This window comes from Mesitornis unicolor, unplaced genomic scaffold (genome assembly GCF_000695765.1).
Source record: "Mesitornis unicolor isolate BGI_N332 unplaced genomic scaffold, ASM69576v1 scaffold54404, whole genome shotgun sequence".
Lineage (NCBI taxonomy): Eukaryota > Metazoa > Chordata > Aves > Mesitornithiformes > Mesitornithidae > Mesitornis > Mesitornis unicolor.
The window spans coordinates 1-20,208 of NW_010183187.1; the positions used below are offsets into that span (position 1 = coordinate 1).

The following is a 20,208-nucleotide window of genomic DNA, read 5'->3' on the forward strand; positions in this document are numbered from 1 at the left end:
GAAGAGACCAATGCATACAACATCTATCTTTAACCTGAAGTTACATTCCTTCTATTGACAAGTATGACATTAAAAATGTAAAAAACTATTGCAAATTTAAAAGTATGGGATGATCTTCAAACCTTATATTTTAAGAACATTTTTTACTGTTTTTCCCTCTGTATAGAAAAATACCCAATTACTCACTAAGTCAAATAAACTCATCTAGTCCACAGAGACTTGACACAAAGTTAAAACTCCAACAATTATAGATAGCTTACATCATACTTTGTTTATGAAAGAAAATTAAACTATTAAAAAATTGAATTGGTAGCTTAAATTCAGATAATTTCTGTGACATTTTTCCTTTATTGCTCTTAGAGGACATAAGACAAAAAAAGCTGTTCATGTTATAAAAATAAATGTTTTCTAAGCACTTTAAAAAAACGCCAGCCTATTCACAAGTAAAAATATAAACATTATTCATTGACAGACAAGTGCTGCTATAACACAGAAAATACTAAAATCACCTAGCAATCCATACTGGAGATGTGCAAAATGATCAGGTGGCAAGGTTGCATCTTGAATTTTCTTTACAAACTTGCAGGCAGTGTCTGGTGGGTCTCCAGTACCAGTAGTGGAAATAACAATAACTACAGGATCCTTTTCTGTTTCCAGGTTATACTACAAGTAATAGAACAAGTAAGTTACAAAGTGCCATTTGATACCTACTTATGGCCTCAGATATTATCTTCCACCCTTCCTTTTTCCAAATATATATAGAAAAATGTTTAATTTTATCTTACCTGTATTAAACCACAGAAAGTCTTTCAAGTAACTATAAGTAATTTTAGGGATTCAATTTATAATCTTAATTGGAGTTTTCAAGACCAGTCTGGGTAAAGCCTTGAGAAACCTGACCCTGCTGTGAGATGACCTCATGAAGTCCCTTTCAACCTGAATTATCCTATGATCTCAAACACTGAAGGGCAGCATCTTGAGCAGGCTAGTACATATGTGAAGAATACTTCACAACTGCACTCAGCTTAAATACACAACTCCTACAGCATTTGCTTTGTCAAATGGAAAAAGTATTTTGTATATATGATCACAATCACCGTTAGCCTTAATCCAAATAATTTCACACAGATAACTGTGGTGTGGCCATACAAACTGTGGGGATCATTTCCAAGATCCATTAGGGATAATTTGGTTCTGTCTGGTAACTCCCATGTTATATGTCTTTGTAAGTAAAACACCTTACCTCCAATTCATTTATCTCCCCTTTCTTAACACCAATCTTTCACATTTCACATGGTTTTATAGGGGCTACTCCCGCTACACCAGGTTTACAAGAATTGCCTATATTTGGGATGGTGCATCAGTTCCGTAAATTCAGGTTTCATGCAACCACATATTATTTCTCAGGTGAAAAACACTGTTTCTGCGATTACTCCAGCTTTCCACCGAGAGTGGGCTACAGCACCGTGCTAGCGTGCTGTCTATCGGGTCACCACACCAGACAGTCTTTCACAGCTCCCTGATGAATCCCATGGACAGCTCTACATGAAACACAGCTCCACAGAATCACAGACACTTTGTCTGGGGCTTATCTCTGGAGGTCACCTAGTCCCACCCCATGCTGCAAGTGGGACCAACAGCCAGTGCTACATTAGGTCAGCTATGACTCTAGCTGAATTTTGAAAAGTTCTAAGAGTAGAAATTCCACTTTTCTGGGCAGCTTCTTCCACTCAGATGAACTTCTTCCACTAGTGCAAGTCTGAGTTTATCAGGCTGCCTCCTGTTGTAGTCTTCCGCTGCCAAAAAGAGTTTGGCTCAAGTAGGCTGCTATTAGGTCACTCCTTAGCCTCCTCTTTGCCATAGTAAGCAATCCGAGCTCCTTTTACTGCTCCCTATAGGCTTTAGTTTAAATTCTCTCCCAGCATTCCAAGTTTAATAAAACAGTAGTAGTTATGAGAAAATATAAATAAAGATTGCAAGAGATGCTATGTTTCACTTCAAGCACTTTCAGGACTGCAATTCAAAACTTCAGAGTTTGAAGAGTTATCTTCTAAACACTTAACTCAATAAATCACTCAAATCCTATCCCTTCCTTAAGGCAAGTAAAAACTTACCCCTTACATATACAATCCAAAAAGGTTAGGAACGCAATGAAACAGGGTATCATGGGGCTTTGCTGTTGTCATTTTTTTCCAAAACCTTCCTGAAGAACCTAAAAGCAGTTGCATGGAGTAACCTAAATTACCATCTGGAACAGTGTCCCGCTTCTGACAGCGGCCAAAAGCAGGTGTCTAGAGAAGTATACGAGAAGAGAGTAAGCATGCAAGGATATTGCCCAAGTACTTTGACAGACTTCAGAGACTGTGGTCCAGGAGCATTCCAAACAGGAAATTTTGTCTTTTGTAAGTTCAGGTGAACTCAAAGTACCCACAAATTCTTGAGACTTCCAAAACTGAACTAGAAGTTGTGCAAAAAGAGGCCTTAAGGCTCCTATTGCAGTAACCCAGATTTTCAAAGCTTCCACAGCTGATTTTATAAGTACAAATACAAGAGCTTCTGCAGTGCACTGTCAAAAGCGACCATTGCTTTTACAAACAAAAGTAAACTCTACAAAATGCGAGGTTAAATTAAAAAAAAAAAAAGAAAAAAGATACAAGTACAGAAAGTAAAAGGTAGTGTATCAGAACAGAGGTATGATTAGTTCACTACATTCTCGCATGCTCCACTACACATTCTCCTCTGCAAACTTCAAAGACCTTTTGGAAGCCAAATGTTTGTGGACAGACTCTTTAAGAAGAAAAGTCAAGGCTATCTGGCCTCTGGAAAGACAGAGGTCCTGCACTGACTTTGTGTCATTCAAGAGGTCTGATGTACCATTAGACTAACAAAAACGTTACACAATTACATAGCTTTTCCCTCTACTGTCCACTTCATCCTATACCCTTGGTGTTACGTCTTTGCCCCATTCTTTTTCTGTCCTTCAAAAGCACTACTCAGTTGAGGACAGCAATGGCACACAATAGCACTGAGCACCCTGCTCAAGCTGTGAATGATTGCTGAAGGAAGAGGATGGGATCAGGCACCCAAATGATGGCTTACCCAGAATAATACATACCGCGGCAAACGTACTTAGTCAAATAATTCATCCAGGCTGCCTATATGCACTGTGACTCAAGATGATCTCCATTTAGCCTCTTATTTTACTGCTCCTACCTCATTTCCACTTCATTTTAGTCTTTCATCAAGCACAAAAAGCAATCACAGTAATCAACCAAAGATTTATGAACTCTTCTCACCTATGAGAGTGTAGGTAGGAGATACTACTTGGAAACAGGTGTTTCCAAGACTTGAGCAGTATTTGACCATTCATTTCTCTATGGCAACAGGCTCACATTACAACTATTGACCCTGGCCACCAGCACCATCCATAGACCTTCACAGCAATCCTTTTAAGTGATGACCAGGTCTGCGAAATACCCAACTGCCACATAAAGGTGGGCCTTCTAACTGAAAAATATGGACAAAACAGAAACCTCTTACTTCCTTGCCTAAGGCATACACACACACCTCTCTGAAACATGCACGCTGTGGAATAAACTCTCATATCTAACATGCCTAAAGGACTTCACAAGATGCACCAAATTCAAGCTCTTGCCACCCTGCCTTCCCCTCCCCACTTACACCTACCCATCTAGAAGTTCTCTTTATTTACAGTAAAGGGTAAGGAAAAGCTGAAGTGATGAAATCTACAAAGCTGCAGAATTTACTTCTTCCCTCAGTGCCCAGTTCTCAGATTCTCAAATCAGTACCTCTTTCTACCTCATCAGTAACTTGCAGTTCTGAGTTGTCTTGCCAAATCTGACAAAACAGATTTATTCAAGTGGGAGACCAATAACAGGGCTAGAAATATCCTGCCTTCTGCCTTCTTGAAACTAATCTTCAAACCTGTCAAATGCAGAAGAAATGAAATGGAAGGATATAAGGAGAATCTTCACATTCCCTGCTGGCTGTGTAGAAGTCAGTTTGCAACACTTTGCTACGTATTCAGTGAAACAAACATTCAAAAGCAGATGTTCAGCTACCGGACATGTGCCCAAGCAAGCAACTTGGTAAAAGGGAAAAAAATTAGTTTTTATAAACTTCTCACATTTACAAGTGTGTGAAAAAAACCTTTTTCTAGGTGGCATTTTCTGTTCATCTCATATGAAATGCCATACTATCAAGTTTGGTTTGTTTGAGAACATACTGGTGAAAGTACTTTGTGAAGGAAATTAAAGTCCATATTGCTTTTAATTACAGACACTAACAGGTTTCAGATCCTTACACTTGGATAACAGCAAATAATAAAAAGCCACTTCCTGGATCCAGCCAAGTTTCTTTCTAGAATATACCTTGAGTGTGTCCAGTGTGAACTGGAGTAAGTGCATATGCTAAGTAACTCAAGAAGGGGTCATGCAGGAGCCCATTTAATAGAACACAGGATCTCAATGCAACACAAAAATAGACCAAAAATATGCATAATTTCTAACAAAAGGAGAGCTGACCAGTAAACACAGAATTCATTCACTACTGTATATAAAAATAGTTTTCAAGAGTCGCTGCACTGTTGTTAGAAGAGAGATCAAGGACAGATTCACTCACTGTTCTAATAAGAAAAATCACAAGAGAGATGTACCTTTGGCAGAAAGCTACAAAGCATCCTTTTATGATGAGGTCACCTGCTTGGTGGACGAGGGGAAGGCTGTGGATATTGTCTACCTGGACTTTAGTAAGGCCTTTGACACAGTCTCCCACAGCATCCTCCTGGAGAAGCTGGCTGGGCATGGTTTGGATGGGCATACGCTTTGCTGGGTTAAAAACTGGCTGGATGGCCGAGCACAGAGAATTGTGGTGAATGGAGCTAAATCCAGTTGGTGGCCAGTCACAAGCAGTGTTCCCCAAGCCTCAGTTTAGGGGCCAGTCCTGTTTAACATCTTTATCAGTGATCTGGATGAGTGGATTGAGTGCTCCCTCAGCAAGTTTGCAGATGACACTAAGTTGGGAGGGAGTGTTGATCTGCCTGAGTAGGAAGGCTCTGCAGAGGGACCTGGATAAGGTGAATCAATGGGCTGAGGCCAACTGTATGAGCTTCAACAAGGCCAAGTGCCAGGTCCGGCACTTCAGTCACAATAACCCCATGCAGCGCTACAGGCCTGGGGACGAGTGGCTGGAAAGCTGCCAGGCAGAAAAGGACCTGAGAGTCCTGGTGGACGGCAGTATGACCATGAGTCAGCAATGTGCCCTTGTGGCCAAGAAGGTCAATGGCATCCTGGGGTGTATCAGAAAGGGGGTGGTCAGTAGGTCGAGAGAGGTTCTACTTCCCCTCTACTCTGCCCTGGTGAGACCACATCTGGAATATTGTGTCCAGTTCTGGGCCCCTCAGTTCAAGAAGGACAGGGAATTGCTTGAAAGAGTCCAGTGCAGAGCCACAAAGATGATGGAGGGAGTGGAGCATCTCCTTTATGAGGAGCAGCTGAGGGAGTTGGGTCTCTTTAGCTTGGAGAAGAGGAGACTGAGGGGTGACCTCATTCATGTTTATAAATTTGTAAAGGGCGAGTGTCAGGAGGAAGGAGCCAGGCTCTTCTCAGTGACAGCCAATGACAGCACAAGGGGAAATGGGAGCAAGCTGGAACATAGGAGGTTCAATCTGAACATGAGGAAAAACTTTTTTACTGTGAGGGTGACAGAGCACTGGCACAGGCTGCCCAGAGAGGTTGTAGAGTCTCCTTCTCTGGAGACATTCAAAACCCACCCGAACGCATTCCTGTGCGACCTAGTCTAGGTGATCCTGCTCTGGCAGGGGGGTTGGACTGGATGGGCCTTTGAGGTCCCTTCCAACTCCTAATATTCTGTGATTCTGTGATCTGTGAGTGCTGGTTGAAATTACTGATTCAAAAGAAACAAAAATTTAAAACTAGATGGTATAATTTAGGTGGATACATGTGCTCAACCTTCACAATTATTAACAGCCACCAATCAAGCACATGAAGAAAAATGCAGCTCTCAAATACTTATTTTTCAAAACAGCATGGAGTATCTCACCTCATCCATTTCACTTATACAGTGCATATCAGCTTCAAGTCCATGGGCACCTGCTTGCTGCCATATTTCCTCAGCTATGGCTTTTGCCTGCCCCTTTTGTGTTGCATAGAGGAGCAAAAACCTCCTCTTCAAATCACAGCACATTTCCCAAAACAGAGCACTTACTGTAAGACACTGCAGAGGAAAAAAAAAAAAAGAAGAAAAAGTGAATTTAGTGAATGCAGAACAGCAAGATTTTGCTTTGCTCATTAGATTAAAAAGAGATACCTTAAAGGATAGCACTATTGGTGTTTAACTTGGAAATGAGGCATCTACTCTGAAGAGAAGCCATTTCTCACAACCAAGCTGTAGGCCAGGTTGTGAGGGACTCATGGTATTGCTCATATGTGCTGTACTGCCCTGACAATGCAATAATATTGCAATATGCCCAATATTAAGAATCTATTTTGTAAAGAATACAATATGGAAACTAGTTTCATGCAAATGCACACTATGTTTTCAATGTAAGTCGTATTTTCCACTTTAAGTCAGTGACTGCTTTGGTCACTTTTCTGAGATGTATTTGAAAACAAAACAAAATGAAGACCTAGTGAAGTCAAATTACAACATCTGAGGAAAAAAATAAAATTCACAGTTTCTTCTTTTCTGAAATCAGTATTTTTTTTCCTGAATGTCTTTACGATTTGCTGTCCACCACGTCTACACTTTAGAACACAAACATTGGTTTTCATTTCATATTTCATAAAGAAGATTACAACAAATACAACAACAGAACTGACTGTTTGGAGGGTTTTCTCCTAAAAATAAGAAACCATCTTGGAGAAATCTGCTGCAGTGTAAAATGCCACTCCCTCACAAAGTCTTGCAAGCAGCAGGATGAATGAGATTCATATTCTTATTCATTCACCTGTCCCATGAAAGCCTGAATGCGAGAAGCTTTCCTTCATGATTTTGACACAGAATACAACAGAAATAAGGACAAATTCATGAAGCAGTGAATAAGAGAGACAAGCAGAATGTCTCTCGCATATATATTACAAATTAATCCTCTGTCAATATTGCGTTGCTGCTAGGAGCTGTAGTAGAACTCAAATACCTAGAATTACAACTGCGTAATTTTCAGTTCCCAGCTTGAGATTTTTTTCATGCTCCTGGACCCAGTTTGCTGTACTTCACCTATTGCTCCTACACAGATTCAACTACAGAAAGCATTCAGTGCACCAGCCACACAGATTGATTTATGGAAATCTGTGGCCAAGTCATTTGAGGCATATTATTCCCCTGCACTTCTCAAGAGAAAACAAACACAGCTCAACTGCAGAGGAAGAATACTGCACTCTATTGATATTGCATGATATTTCTCCTCACAGTATTGTGGAAGGTTTCTCCTATTAGAATTTTTTTAAAGCATGTCTGTAAATCAAAAGTGGCAAAATAAAGCGACAACTTCTTAAGAGTACAGTGCCTGTACCATGCATGAATTCCATGAAAAATGTAATTACTAGAAAATTAAGGCTTTCATTGTATTTTGTTCTACTGCATTTTCCACTATAGTTTTCACTTCAAATTGGTTACATTATATTATATTACATTAACAGTCACTTCGAATGAATTAATTTAAATTACTTGCTCCATGTTCATGTGCACAGAAGAAAATGCACAGGCCAATACAATCCACAAAATGATTTTTCACACTTCCTTTCCAAAAGAAATACAAAGAAATTTGATGACACACAAATTATGACAATTCATATGAAATACAGTTGCAATACTGATCAAATACCCTCAGATCCCTGTAGCACTACAGATTCATCCTAGTCACATGCTGTGTTTTGACCCTAATTATTTTCTTGTCAGCAGGTGGCAATGCCTGACTATAAACGAAGAAAAAAAACAGATGAGGCAGCATTTCATTTCTCATACCTAAGAAAGGGAGAAAGAGAATCAGTTTTCCACTGGCACAGCACAGAAGCCTTCTATACACAGAAAGCTGAGAGGTAAGTTGCCAATATTATAGGCAGGTGATTACCAACAGACTTCAAACAAAAGTGTCAGCTTGGGAAGATGTACAAGAGAAACATGAAAATCTGCAATAGCAGGGGATAGAGCAACAGAAAAAAACAGGAGTCACAATGTGGTTTGACATGGCCAGATGTTGCCCTAATTGCACTGTTACCTCTGCCTAGGCCAGGCAGAGCAGCCTCCCCATAGGACACCGTGAGCTTCACTCCAGATAGTACAGTAACAATAAATGGTGCAAAAAGTAGCTACCCACATCTTGGGTGCAGGAATGTGAACTTGCTTTCTCACTGCTGTGTGGACTAGTAGACTGCACAGACACAAAGGCTGGAGCAACCACATCTCCCACAGCAGGCATGTGTAAACGAGAGAACCCACGCAGACAGAAGAGGGGATTGTGCTTGAGATGCATACCTCCCGATAAAGGACTGTGCACGTATGTAATAGTTCAAACGTGTGCTTTGGGAAGGGTGGAGGCCACAATTAGACAATTCATTGGAATTAGATATAGAAGGCTGTTTAAATATTTTTAGGCATTTAATAGCATTTTCCAAGTGCCTACTATTGTATCTGTTGCATGGTTGCTATTGATCTTGAATATACAGTTAAATTAACTGATTAAACAGTACTTTAATTTACTGCTTGGCAGTTAATTCTATCCTTAATAGATCAATAAACTCCTTCGATCCTGATTCGATCTAAACTACACAAGTTGAGGAGTTTCTCCCTGTGAGAGCATCTTTCTCTGTCATCAACCAGAAGAGCTTCATGCACAAACTGATCAAGTGATACCTGCTGAAAGAAAGGAAAATTAGTCATGCCTACCTGCAGATGAACACAATCATAAAGCAGGAACACACTTGCACTCAGATGAACATACTGCCCGCACTGCTCTTCCTTTGCTGCATTATACACTCTGCAAAGATTATATGTCACCTCCACTTATGTGATACGAGTTCAACTGAAATAAAAAGGTGAAAAAATGTTAATTCTTGACTATCAAGCATTCTAGATAATTCCTCTAATTTTAATAGTATTACCACACCAGCAGCCTTCAACACACTGATGTGTCAGTAGTTGCATGCCAAAAAACACCACAAAGTTTAAGCTGGAAAAACAAGTCGGGATATCCTGACTCAAACAAGGGTTTAATATGAAATTCCAAATTACAACCCATCTGATCAAGTACTCAGAAAACTAACATTGCACAAAAGATTACCAGGGAGTCTGTCGGCCCCATATGCCAACAGGAGCAAACAATGCCAGCCACACAGTTTCACTGAACCAGATGTGCTGGCCCCAGCAACTAAGTAGCTGTACCATAAGGCCACACTACCTACTTCATGCACCTGATCTGTCAAAAATGTCAAACTGCGGGGCCACGAACAGGTCAGTTTCTCAACAGCTAGCGACTTGCTCAGAATCATTTTCGCTCTACAACCAAGACAAATAAAAACTTCGCTGAAACCCGCATGTGAAACCCTCCACGGCTGAGCTTCTGTCCAAAAAATCTTGGTTGGACCAACCGACACCGCGCTGGGAAGGGGGAGAGGTGTCCCTGAAGAAGGACGGCGACTTTAAGAAGCTAAAGCCAGGCCGACGCCGGAGGCTTGAACGGCGCCGCACCAACAGAAACCTCCCAGAGAGCCAGCGCCGGTGGGCCGCTCCTCGTCTCCCGCCCGGACCCCATCGTCCCTCAACAGGCGTGGAAGGGGACCACTTTCGCTGAAGGACACCGGTTTGATCAATACGTACGCGGGGGCAAATCCGGCTCACCGAGTCTGCGCTCCGCCCCCGCCCGCGCACGGTCGCGCCACGCCAGACCTGCGGCGGCAGCCAGGAGGCGGCCGGAGCAGGGCGGAGGAAGCCGGGCACCACGAGGGAAGGCGGCGGCTGCGGAAGCGGCGGAAGCTCCCGGTAGTCCCCGCGCGACCTGTCATGGCGGCGGAGGTGAGGTTGTCCGAGCTTCCGCAGTTCGTCTGCCCCATCCCACGGCACCGCCAGGACGGAGGCAGCAGCGATGCAGGCAGCAGTAGACGCTGGGGTGGGAGGGACTCACCTTGGGCCGCAGCGGCGCTTTCGGGCTCTCAGAGGGGAGCGCCGGGCCGGTGAGGCGGGGAGGCCCCGCCGGTGTCGCCCAGCCCGGCTCAACTCACCCATAGTCCCCTCGCTTCGCGGCTGTGAGCCCTCCTTGCCCCGCTCCAGCCGAGGGTGGGCGGGTGTGGGCCTCTGCCCCCCAGCGCCCCCGGCCCCGTAGAGTCAAGAGGAAAGCCTCGCCGCGTAGTTCCTGCTCGGGGAAACCTCCGTCCCCGTCCCCCCTGCAGTGTCCCTACGGAAACACGGGGCAGGGATGCATTGCAACCCGACACGCAGGTCTCGCCGCTCCCGGATGCTAAAAGCCTTTTTTTTAGGCTGTGCTTTAATGATACTGGTGCTGTTTTTCAACCTATACAATTATATGTATTTTTCTTCCTCTAGGTATCTTTTGAGAACCCACTTGATCCAATATGGCTTTGATTAGTCAAAAGAGTTTCCAGTTTTATTCATCTGGCATATCAGCAAGCAGGTCCATTTTGATGACGCTAAGCAAAAGCTTGGGCTTTGTCAGTGAGCAGCGAAAGCCCCAAAACTGTAGCTCCATAGCCATGAGGACGCTATGTTTCAAAAATAAATCTCAGTATGTGTTTTGTAGAAAAAACCATGTACAACTGCAGACACAGTCTCTTTCTGTTAATGAAACTGTGCATCTTTGTGGAGATACAGGGAGCAGTCCTAAATCTGATAATAGATGGATGGATGAACAACTGTTTTTCAAGAAGTTGAACAGCCTTTGTACATCTAAAGAGATTTTTGACTTTCTTAGCTCTCTGGAGGTCATGTCTGATACTATGGCATCAGGAGCCCTGCAGAGAGTTTCTGAAGTTGAGGTGGATGATGATGGTCTGAAAAACCCTGAGGGAGTGTTTGAGAATGACATTTTCAGAGCATTATGCTTCCAGTTTGAATTTGAATCCTCAAAACTGTCCAACACCGGACTGATTAGTGCATTGCAAGCTTTGATAAAACTACGCATAGATCCGCAAAGTACACTGATGGCAAGCTTGCTTTCAGAGTGTGAGGAACGGCTTGGTAAAGGACAGTTGACTGTCAAAAATCTCTGTGCTCTTGGAGAGAGTTTACTTGAGTTGAAAGGCCCAAGTTGTGCGACGGTGGAACAAATTGTGAACCACATGCAAGAAAAAGACATTGAGAAATGGAGTCCTAGGGAAATGGTGATGGTTTATAAGATGCTGCAGATGACTGTAAGGGAAGGGGAACAATACCAAGACTTGCTAAACAGAATGAACAGTGTCACTTTAACCTTAGTTTCCCAGCTAAGCCCAAAATTCACAAGTGGAATACTGAATTCACTGGCTGATCTTCATCAGACTTGGGCAGTGCCCTTAGTGACAGCACTATGTAAGCATTCTGTGAAGCATATCCCGTATTTCACAGGCGAGGAACTGGTAAATGTACTGGAAGCCTTCCTATACTTTGGACATCGTGAACAAATTTTTATGGAGGCACTGGAAATACATGTTCCCAAGTCCATCTCTACCATGCATCCTCAAACAGTCAGCAAAGTCATGCAGTATTGCTGCCGAAAAACGATCCTTTCTAAGCCCATCTTTGATGCAGTGGCAGAAGGTTTCATTTCCCATGCTGATGAATTTACCACGGACCAGATTGCTGAGTGTATTATACCATTTGGGACTCTTAACTATCTCCCTCCAAGTGCCCTTTCCTTGTTTATGAAGCTTGAAACTGTATTGCATACTCGCTTTCGTCACTTTCAGCCTCACACCTTGCTGAAACTGCTGCACTCATGTGTCCTTATTCAACGTTATCCAGTAAATTTTCTGCCAAAAATATTTAGTCCTTATTTTCTGCAACAGCTTCAAGGTAAGGAGCAGTGTTTCTCTTTCTATGTTCCGCATTTCTTTCTGTTACATGATGTGTCTCTTGTCAAGAACCCATTTGTTATCAATTACATCTGTCAGATCAACAATGGTGTGATTAAGGTGACTGCAAAATAGTGATCAGAAGGCCAAAGATTGTTGCTTTCTTGTCACAGGTGCCTTTCACTTTATATCGTTTAGAGGAGTTTGAAAATTGCCCTGTACAACCTTAGAGATTTGAAATCCCTTCAGAATTTTATTTCAGTTAATCCTCTTGCTTTTCTAGAAAATAGTGAGCCTCTGTTTTTCCCCGTAATTGTCCTTTGTCTCATACAGGTTTTAGATGTTAAGTTACTCTGTGCAGGAAATACGTTACTTTTAACTGGCTGTTACTTTTAACTCTGGCTGTTTAAACATTTCGTGTGGGATGTGAACACTCACACTGAAGAGAGACTACGTTACCATGAGACTGGTAACGCTAGGAAGGCTGGTGAGACTGGTTATTATGGAACTAACAAGACGGAGACCAAAAGGGGTACATTTTTTAACGACAGTGATACTTAGAATGATGTATGAGTGAGGTAAAATATAATGTAGTTATTCTGAGTTCATTTTTCTCTAAGTTATTGCATTGTAATGACTGCCATGTGGGGGATGTGGCACAAAGGTGGAACACTGAATAGTGAGTCCTGAGACTTTTATTCAGGGTGTAGCACCTTGTTTGCTTTGTAGCTTTGGAAGTCATTTTTCTGTATTCTCTTCCCCCACAGCTGTTTGCTGTGCCCCTTAGGGTTGGGACTGGCTCTTAGGCATTTTACTCGGGGGCTAGCCCAGGGAAGGATGTATTTCAAACACCAGTAGAAATACTAGTAGTACAGATTGTGATGTTAAAATAATTACCTTCTGCTCATGCACTGCCGGTTAGACTTAAGATTTCACTGCCCGTCTTTTTAAGGATTAGTCCTCTGTAACTTTGCATAATCCTTATTTCTAGCTATCTTCCTAAGCATCCAGACCACTCTTTCTGAGGCTCGAAGGGAAAGGTGCATGATCACAGTTGTCAGAAAACATATTAATAGCCTTTAAAATTTGGGCCAAATAATAATATGCAAGAAAAATATCAGTAACTATTCCACAGCTTAGTTATAATTGTGTTACTAGCAAGCTCACCTATTACTGAAGAAATAAGTCATTGTAATATTTAAAAAAAAAAGACTAAAAATCCTTATGAATGTTGGTCAAGATTAGTACAAATTCTAGAGAAAAGAGAAGTGAAGTGTAGCATTGGGACAAAAAGAACTTAAATTATTATTACTGATAAGAATGTGTTGCAGTTATATACACAGAATTTGTAAATCTCAAGCAGTACAAAATGTGTTTTTCAAATACTGTTTTCCCTTCTGATTGAAGTAAGATCCATTCCACATTAGTGATGCAGGCGCTTTATTCCTTGCCTTCTGTCAACCTGAGTCATGTCCGGCTTTTCAGGTGGGGTTAAGGTAGAACTGGGGTATGGACTTCTGCTGTCATCTCTACCCTTCTGTTCTTTCAGGATATGCATTATTGTATTATATTATTGTTTCCAACTTGGTTGTATTTCTCTTTCATGTATTATTATCAGCTTGTGAAAGCAGAAAAGTGTAATGGATAAAGCTGAAATAATTACTTTGCAGTGCATAGCTGTTGGCTTAATTAAACTAGAAGTGAGATCTGAGCCAGTAGAATGTAAGAACATCATAAATGCAAGCAGTTAAGGATAGGCTGGTATTTTTTTTAATTATCTATGTAAAAATGTAAATTGAATTCTAAGGCTCACATCTGCTTTAACAAGGCATAAAGGTTGGTGCTTCATCCTAGTTTTCACATTACTTTTAAAGCAGTTCTGTGATGCTTCTTTCCACTGGCATCCTGTCTGCTGGACGCCTCCTCTGGTGGAGGCTTCCTGTGCCCTTTTTCGTTCTGTGCCCTGAGCTCCTTTCCTTTCCACCTCTGAGTGAGCACTGCAATCCTATCCTTGGCCCTATGTCTTACCATACTGAGGAAAATACTACGAAATTTTAAAATCTACCCCATGGTTTATCCCATCTTGCATAGGAGGTCTCAGAGTGAGCTCACCTGCTGCTTCCAAGATGGTCTTGTCTGTGAGGGCTGCCTTCACCTGGTTGTTTTTGAGGTTCCCCCCCACCCCAGTCTAGTAAGTTTCTAGAACATTCTCCATGTTATAGCCCGTCCTTGGCTGTAACTATCCAACGCTTTTGGATACAAACGTATTACGAACGACACAGTGGTAAGCTTTAGATCTTAAGTAGTTCTGTGTTAGATAATAAAGCATATTTAGTGGCATTATAGGGATATGTAAGCTATACCAGAAAGATGAGTGACTTCTCTAGATCTCAGCTGAGATTGCTGTGTTAATAAAACTATATAGAAGGTCAAGTTTTCAAAGTGACTAGAAACTTTGGTCACTCAATTTTTAGCTATTCAACATAAAGTACCTTAAGAGGTTGATTTTTGGGAAGCAGACATTCCTCATATCCTAAAAACCAGAAAGTTCTCAAGCCAATGCTTCGAAAATGAGAAACCTCATAGTACCAGTTACCTTGAATGTGTTCTTTTAAATCAATATAAAGGTACTCCACTAGAGTGGTCAAAGTTCAGAACAGGAGCTTGAGAAGATGACCTACATGATTAGCATCTATACTACATCAGGATTTTACCATTGTATAATAATACTTCACACGTAGCATGAAACATTCTTCAAGTATACACTTGCAGGCAAATCTCCAGAATCTGCTACTTTCAGAATATAAAAAAAATAAGAAATCTGAGTGAACCAATGAGATCCTGGGATTATAACTTGGGGAGAGGGGGTTGTAGGAAGAAGGAAATGGGGTATTTCTCTGAGACTTCAGCTCAAACTTATTCCTTGCTGTAGAATGTCCTGCATCTCTCAGATCTTCAATTTTTTTGTGAAAGAGTATGACAGTCTTAAATAAGATCTTGGTAGTTGTGTATTTTTTTCATGTTGATGATATTTCTGTAAGTAATTTCTTTGTGTTTCTAACTGTGTCATTTCACAACTGATCTTTCTCTTCATTCAGACAACGATCAAGGATGATAATGATCAAGTAGCCTCTCTGCACATTAAACTGGAATAGCTTTTCCTAACTCCTGCATGGTGGTTTGTGTAAAGATACTTTGTTGAAGGTGTACCTGAAAGCCCAAATATTTTTGTTTCAGCTCAGCCACCTGGTTTGGACAGAATTGTTGGCTCCCAGCTAACCCAGCTTTTTCTGACCGTTACGCTGGAGTGCCCATTTTACGAGGTATGGTACATATGAAACCAGAGCTGATGATAGCAAGAGGTGATAAGGTCATTAGTGCCCTGTTAATAATTGGTTAAAGTCTGTCTTTCCCCTGAAATCATTGAAATTGGACAAAACAGCTTTTTTTTTTCCCTTGATGAAAAGATGAAGCATTTCTACATGTATTTGTATGTCTGATGGAACTGACTAGCTCTAGCTAGTTACTCTAGCTTTTTGAGTATTTCTGAGTACTTTTCCAACAGCTATTCCTTTTTTATGTTTGGCTTGTGAAGTCTTGGAGAATAAAAGAGATCAGGCACTTTGATGTTGGCCTGACTGCAGAAGAGTGGAAACAGCTGTACATTTCTCATGAGCAATAAGTCAGCATGATAGCACGGAAGCTGTGAGGATATTCTAGTGGCTGGTTTGTTGTTTTAGTTTGGGGTTTTTTTTAAGTTTCTAGCACATTATACCTCAGACTGTAAGTCAATAGACATGGCTTCGATATGTGTGGGATACATTTTGCTACATTAATATGAGGCAATAGCAAAAATGTTATCTTCCTTTTTCTTTCCTTTGATTTGGTTTGCTGTCATTATGTAGGGTCCCAAACTTCTTCCAAAGTATCAAGTAAAGGCATCTCTTGTGCCTCACAGTTCTCTGGATGTTCACCTCCTCAAAAGAGTGAAGACTGGATTACTTTATTTACTGAAAAAACGAATATATTTTGCATTGAAAGTATCAACACCATATTTTTATACGGTTGGTGAGTAACATTTCTTTAGATAATAATAAAATGTGTATTTATACTGTCAAAACTTTAGGCTCAGTTATTTTTCCAGAAACAAAAAATACTGATTTTTTTTCTCTGTGTGCATTCTACATTGTGCAAATATGGAAAAAATACACTGGATTACAAAACTCTGTAGAAGGTCTGAAATGAGGAAACATTGTGAAAACTTTAAGTAAATGCATTTTCAAAGTGAGAAAGAAGAACAGACAGAGAAAAGAACCACAATAGTGCTTGGAATTTACACTGCCAGTCTGCACTGAAAATAGCTGCTAACTCTTGTATTCTGTATTTTTACAATCAGCTCCCTGTTTACTGGTCCTGTAAACAGTTTGTATAATGTAAAGCAGAATCAGGCAATGCTACTTGCCTGACCTCTCTGCTGTGGTGGTGAGCAGAGAAAGGGAGAGCTGGCCGGTTGTCAGCCCTCTGGCTTGCTCCACTCCCCTTAACAAGATCTGTTGGCTGCCTAGAGTCAGCGGGGGTTTGTGGAGTGAGAGAGAGGAGGGGGTGAAACAGAGGGTTTCATGTGCCAGGAAAGGAAACTGATCAAAGGTAGTGATGAGGAAAGATGTGTGCACAGGAGGGGTGGAGGATAAACAAGGTGTTGAGGGAAGGGTCTCTTGGACCCCATGAACATCATAGGAATGAAAAAGAAAAAGGAGGGATGACTCCAGAATTACTCTGCATTTCAGCTTCCACATGCGGTTGAAGTTGGCAGGGTGTAGGTCCCAAGGTCTGTTTGCAGATTGATAATCTTTAAAATGATGGAATTAGAGAGAAAAATAAGAAGTGTAGGGGTGGGAGGGTAGAGAGAGTCTTTCCCCAAATCCCTCAAAATTCCAGAGGCTCTAGCCAGCTCAGCAAAGTGCCATTTAACTACATTATGGTTTTTAGAGGACTTGGAATACTACTTTACTCTTGGCATTATGAAAGGTTGAAGTGTTACTGATTATCACTCATTTGTGTTAAATGGTCTATACTCACCTTTTGCAAGCCTCTGTGATTCAGAAAAAAGTATTGCAATAGTATTTTAGTTATTTTACAAAACAACAAACTGTAGAGGATGAAAATTACAGTAAACAGTTATTTATATGAAATGAGTTTTAATGTCACTTCTCTTTTCATCTGCACTAGATATCGAGATTAAATTAGATGAAGAAGGTTTTGTATTGCCTGCTGCCCAGTGTGAGGAAGTACACAGACGGTAAGAGAATGAAGTGTTAACATTGACGAAGAACATCCAGGGTGAAACCACAGCAAAATTTAAGCTAATTGGAGTTTTGCCATGGACACAGCTAAGGTTTCACATTGAAACCACTGGCAGAAGGACAAAGTTGGCAAAATTAACCATCTGCACTTTTTCCTCATTATTTTGCTTCCTAACTACAGGGTCAGACAATTAGTCTTTTTACCCAGAGACAGTCAGGATCAAAGTGATCCCAGTTTGGCTTATAGTAATGTATTTTGATCTTCTGTAGTTCATTTTCAAATTAAAAACAAATTAATTCTAATTGTTAAATCTGTGCAGACACACTCACACTTTAAGCCAGTTTGAGTTCACAAATTTACTTCTGTAAAGACTCCTATGTAATGAGGATACAGATGCTGCTTTTATTGAAAAATGTATAGGTGTTTAAAAATATGTTAAACAAGTCTTATTTTGAGAAATTTTGGATGCAAAGTTAGGTAACCTGCCTGTGTGGTATTCGCAAATGCACTTCTGTGGATAAAGCAAAAGTCTTTGAAATGGTTATGCTTTTTCCAGGTTAACCTTCACAAGACTCACAGACTAACATAGTTTCTGTCAAAAATCTCATGCTTCAATGTGTAAGAATGGGCTTTGATTTTTATTTTTCTAATAACAGCTATCATATGTAAATAAAGTCACAATATACTTAACATACTGAAAAATTAAGCAACTTTTTTGCAGTGGATATACAAATTTTCTCTTAAGTTGATGTGTTTTTTATCACCAGCGAGAAAAAAATATATTTATAATCCATGATGCTGCCAAGCATACGTTTTGAGTTTAACTTAAACAGATTTAGCTTAACCTTAACTGTAACAGGTTTAACAGGTACACTCGTACATTGAATAAATTTAGCTGCTGAAATGTTTTCAACCTGAGACAAGTATTTTATATGTTTATTTCTAGAAGAATTCAAAACAGCTTACCTATAGTAGCACTGAGATATCAAACTCTTATTAACTCATATGGCAGTTTTTGTTCAGAGCACATAAATAAGCTTTTTGGATCAGTTTCACTAAGCTTCAGGCTTTCCTTGTCTCACCCTTAAGCTGAGTGATTTAAGTTGTCCTGAACTAGGTAATTCCCATCCCACAACATCTGATTCTAGGAGGTATTAGGGAGGAAGAGGGGAGGTCGTGTCTCATGCATATTAGGAACTGCAGTAGTTGTAGTGATTAAAATAGCTGATTTAATTTTTTTTTAATACTACATTTGTGCTTCATTTTAGAGTTGCCCTCTGTGTTGATGGCCAAAATAGATTTTGCATAAATAGCCACAATCTGCTGGGAGAAGAAGCTATTAAACAGAGACATCTTCAGTTGCTTGGTTATGAAGTTGTGCAGGTAAAGTCTATGCTTTTGCTCTGGCTAACAAAACAAGTGAAAAATTATTACTTTATCACAGTTAAAACTGTAGTTGCAATTACTTCCCAAGGCAGATGTAGCCTTGTCCTTTCTATGTTATGTTCTCACTGTCTAGCTTTTGCCATTTGAGGGTGTTACAGAAATTCCTTGCGCTTCCTTGGGTCAGTTAGGGTATTCTGCCTGTGTTCTCTGCCAAATAGTGGCTGAGTATTTTACTGCAGTGATGAAGGTTCAGATCTTGGCTTAAAGAAAAATGTTGCTTAAGAGTTCAGTAGAACTGGAATTTTTAATTAAATACTTTTTTAAAAAGGTCTTAATTTGGAGTTTATAAAGAGGAGTTAAAAAAAGGGAACAGCTTTGTACTGTAATATTTTCACAACAAGGTATATCCTTTACTTTTCCTGTTGAATTAATGGGGGTATTTTTAGCTTTAAACATACTTTGTACAAAAACAGTTACTTTTAGATTTTTGAGATTTTCTTTTCCGTTTATAATCATTTATCACATAAGCCTAACTGTTATATTTAACTTAGTTTAAACTGTAATGGTTAGCATTCTTTGTTAGCAATGGTTAGCAGTAATGTCTATTCAGGCGATTTACAGATCAGTAATACACTTAGGATTAAGTGTTTAGTTTTAAAATGGACAAATCTTTAGTGTGAAATTTTATATCTGCATAATGAACATCGATTTTACCCAGTTGTTTATTAAAAGGTATTTCCAGCAATCATTTTTGTTTTGTTTCCAGATTCCATTTTTTGAGATAGAAAGTCTACAGAATTGCAGAAAAATGGCAGAGTATCTACACAAAAAAATCTTTCCTCATACATATGGACTCAGCTGCTGACACTGATGAATAAATCACAGGTTGACCTCCTATACTATGAAGTGTAAATGTTGTGCATGGAAGAACAATTCTGTTTTCTAAATAACTCCTCCTAAGATAATTTGAGCTTCTGAATGTGAGACCGTCCAATATTTGGAGCAATTGACATGTAAAGAGTAATAAAGAGCAAAATATTTTTCTTAAGTTTTGTGTAAATATTAATTATAAGCTAACAGGTCTAAGTGCCAGACAGTCAGCCCTGTGTTTCCTTTGTATTTTTACTGGCTCTAACTCACAAGTGCAGACAGACAGATGTGACTATTGAAGGATACTGGCTGGTGCTGAATGTTCAGAATGGGCCATGCTGCGTACCGATATGGCTTTTCTTGACAGTATAGAAATAAATTGTGCAATTTACCCATACCTGTTTGTGTGATTCCCCAAGTGTTTCGTAAAACTCAATTTGGCAGTAGCTGCACAAGCAGTATTGGCTTACTGCTCATACTTAAGAGATGTAGAGTGCTGTTAACTAAATAGCAACGACTTACAGAAAATGAGAACATTTTTATTAAAGATTCTCTTTACTTTGTGAAAGAACAGCTGCCGTGGGGTAGTGGACTCGCACAGCTGTCT

At 40.3% G+C, this 20,208-nt stretch overlaps 1 protein-coding gene across 1 annotated transcript; it reads left to right on the plus strand.

Annotated features, from left to right (window-relative positions):
• Nucleotides 1-10,607: 10,607 nt before the first annotated feature.
• FASTKD3 (FAST kinase domains 3) lies at nucleotides 10,608-19,596 on the plus strand. Its single transcript, XM_010184012.1, has 6 exons — nucleotides 10,608-12,042; nucleotides 15,279-15,364; nucleotides 15,947-16,109; nucleotides 17,271-17,340; nucleotides 18,614-18,728; nucleotides 19,498-19,596. The coding sequence occupies exons 1-6, from the start codon at nucleotides 10,608-10,610 to the stop codon at nucleotides 19,594-19,596; spliced, it is 1,968 nt and encodes a 655-aa protein (XP_010182314.1).
• Nucleotides 19,597-20,208: the final 612 nt, after the last annotated feature.

Bases quoted from the DNA above. Each gene is read 5' to 3' on its own strand.
- FASTKD3 (XM_010184012.1), top strand. From the start codon at position 10,608: ATGGCTTTGATTAGTCAAAAGAGTTTCCAGTTTTATTCATCTGGCATA. The intron at 15,365-15,946 runs GTATGGTACATA...GTCATTATGTAG, and splicing joins TGGAGTGCCCATTTTACGAG to GGTCCCAAACTTCTTCCAAA. The intron at 18,729-19,497 runs GTAAAGTCTATG...TTTTGTTTCCAG, and splicing joins TTGGTTATGAAGTTGTGCAG to ATTCCATTTTTTGAGATAGA.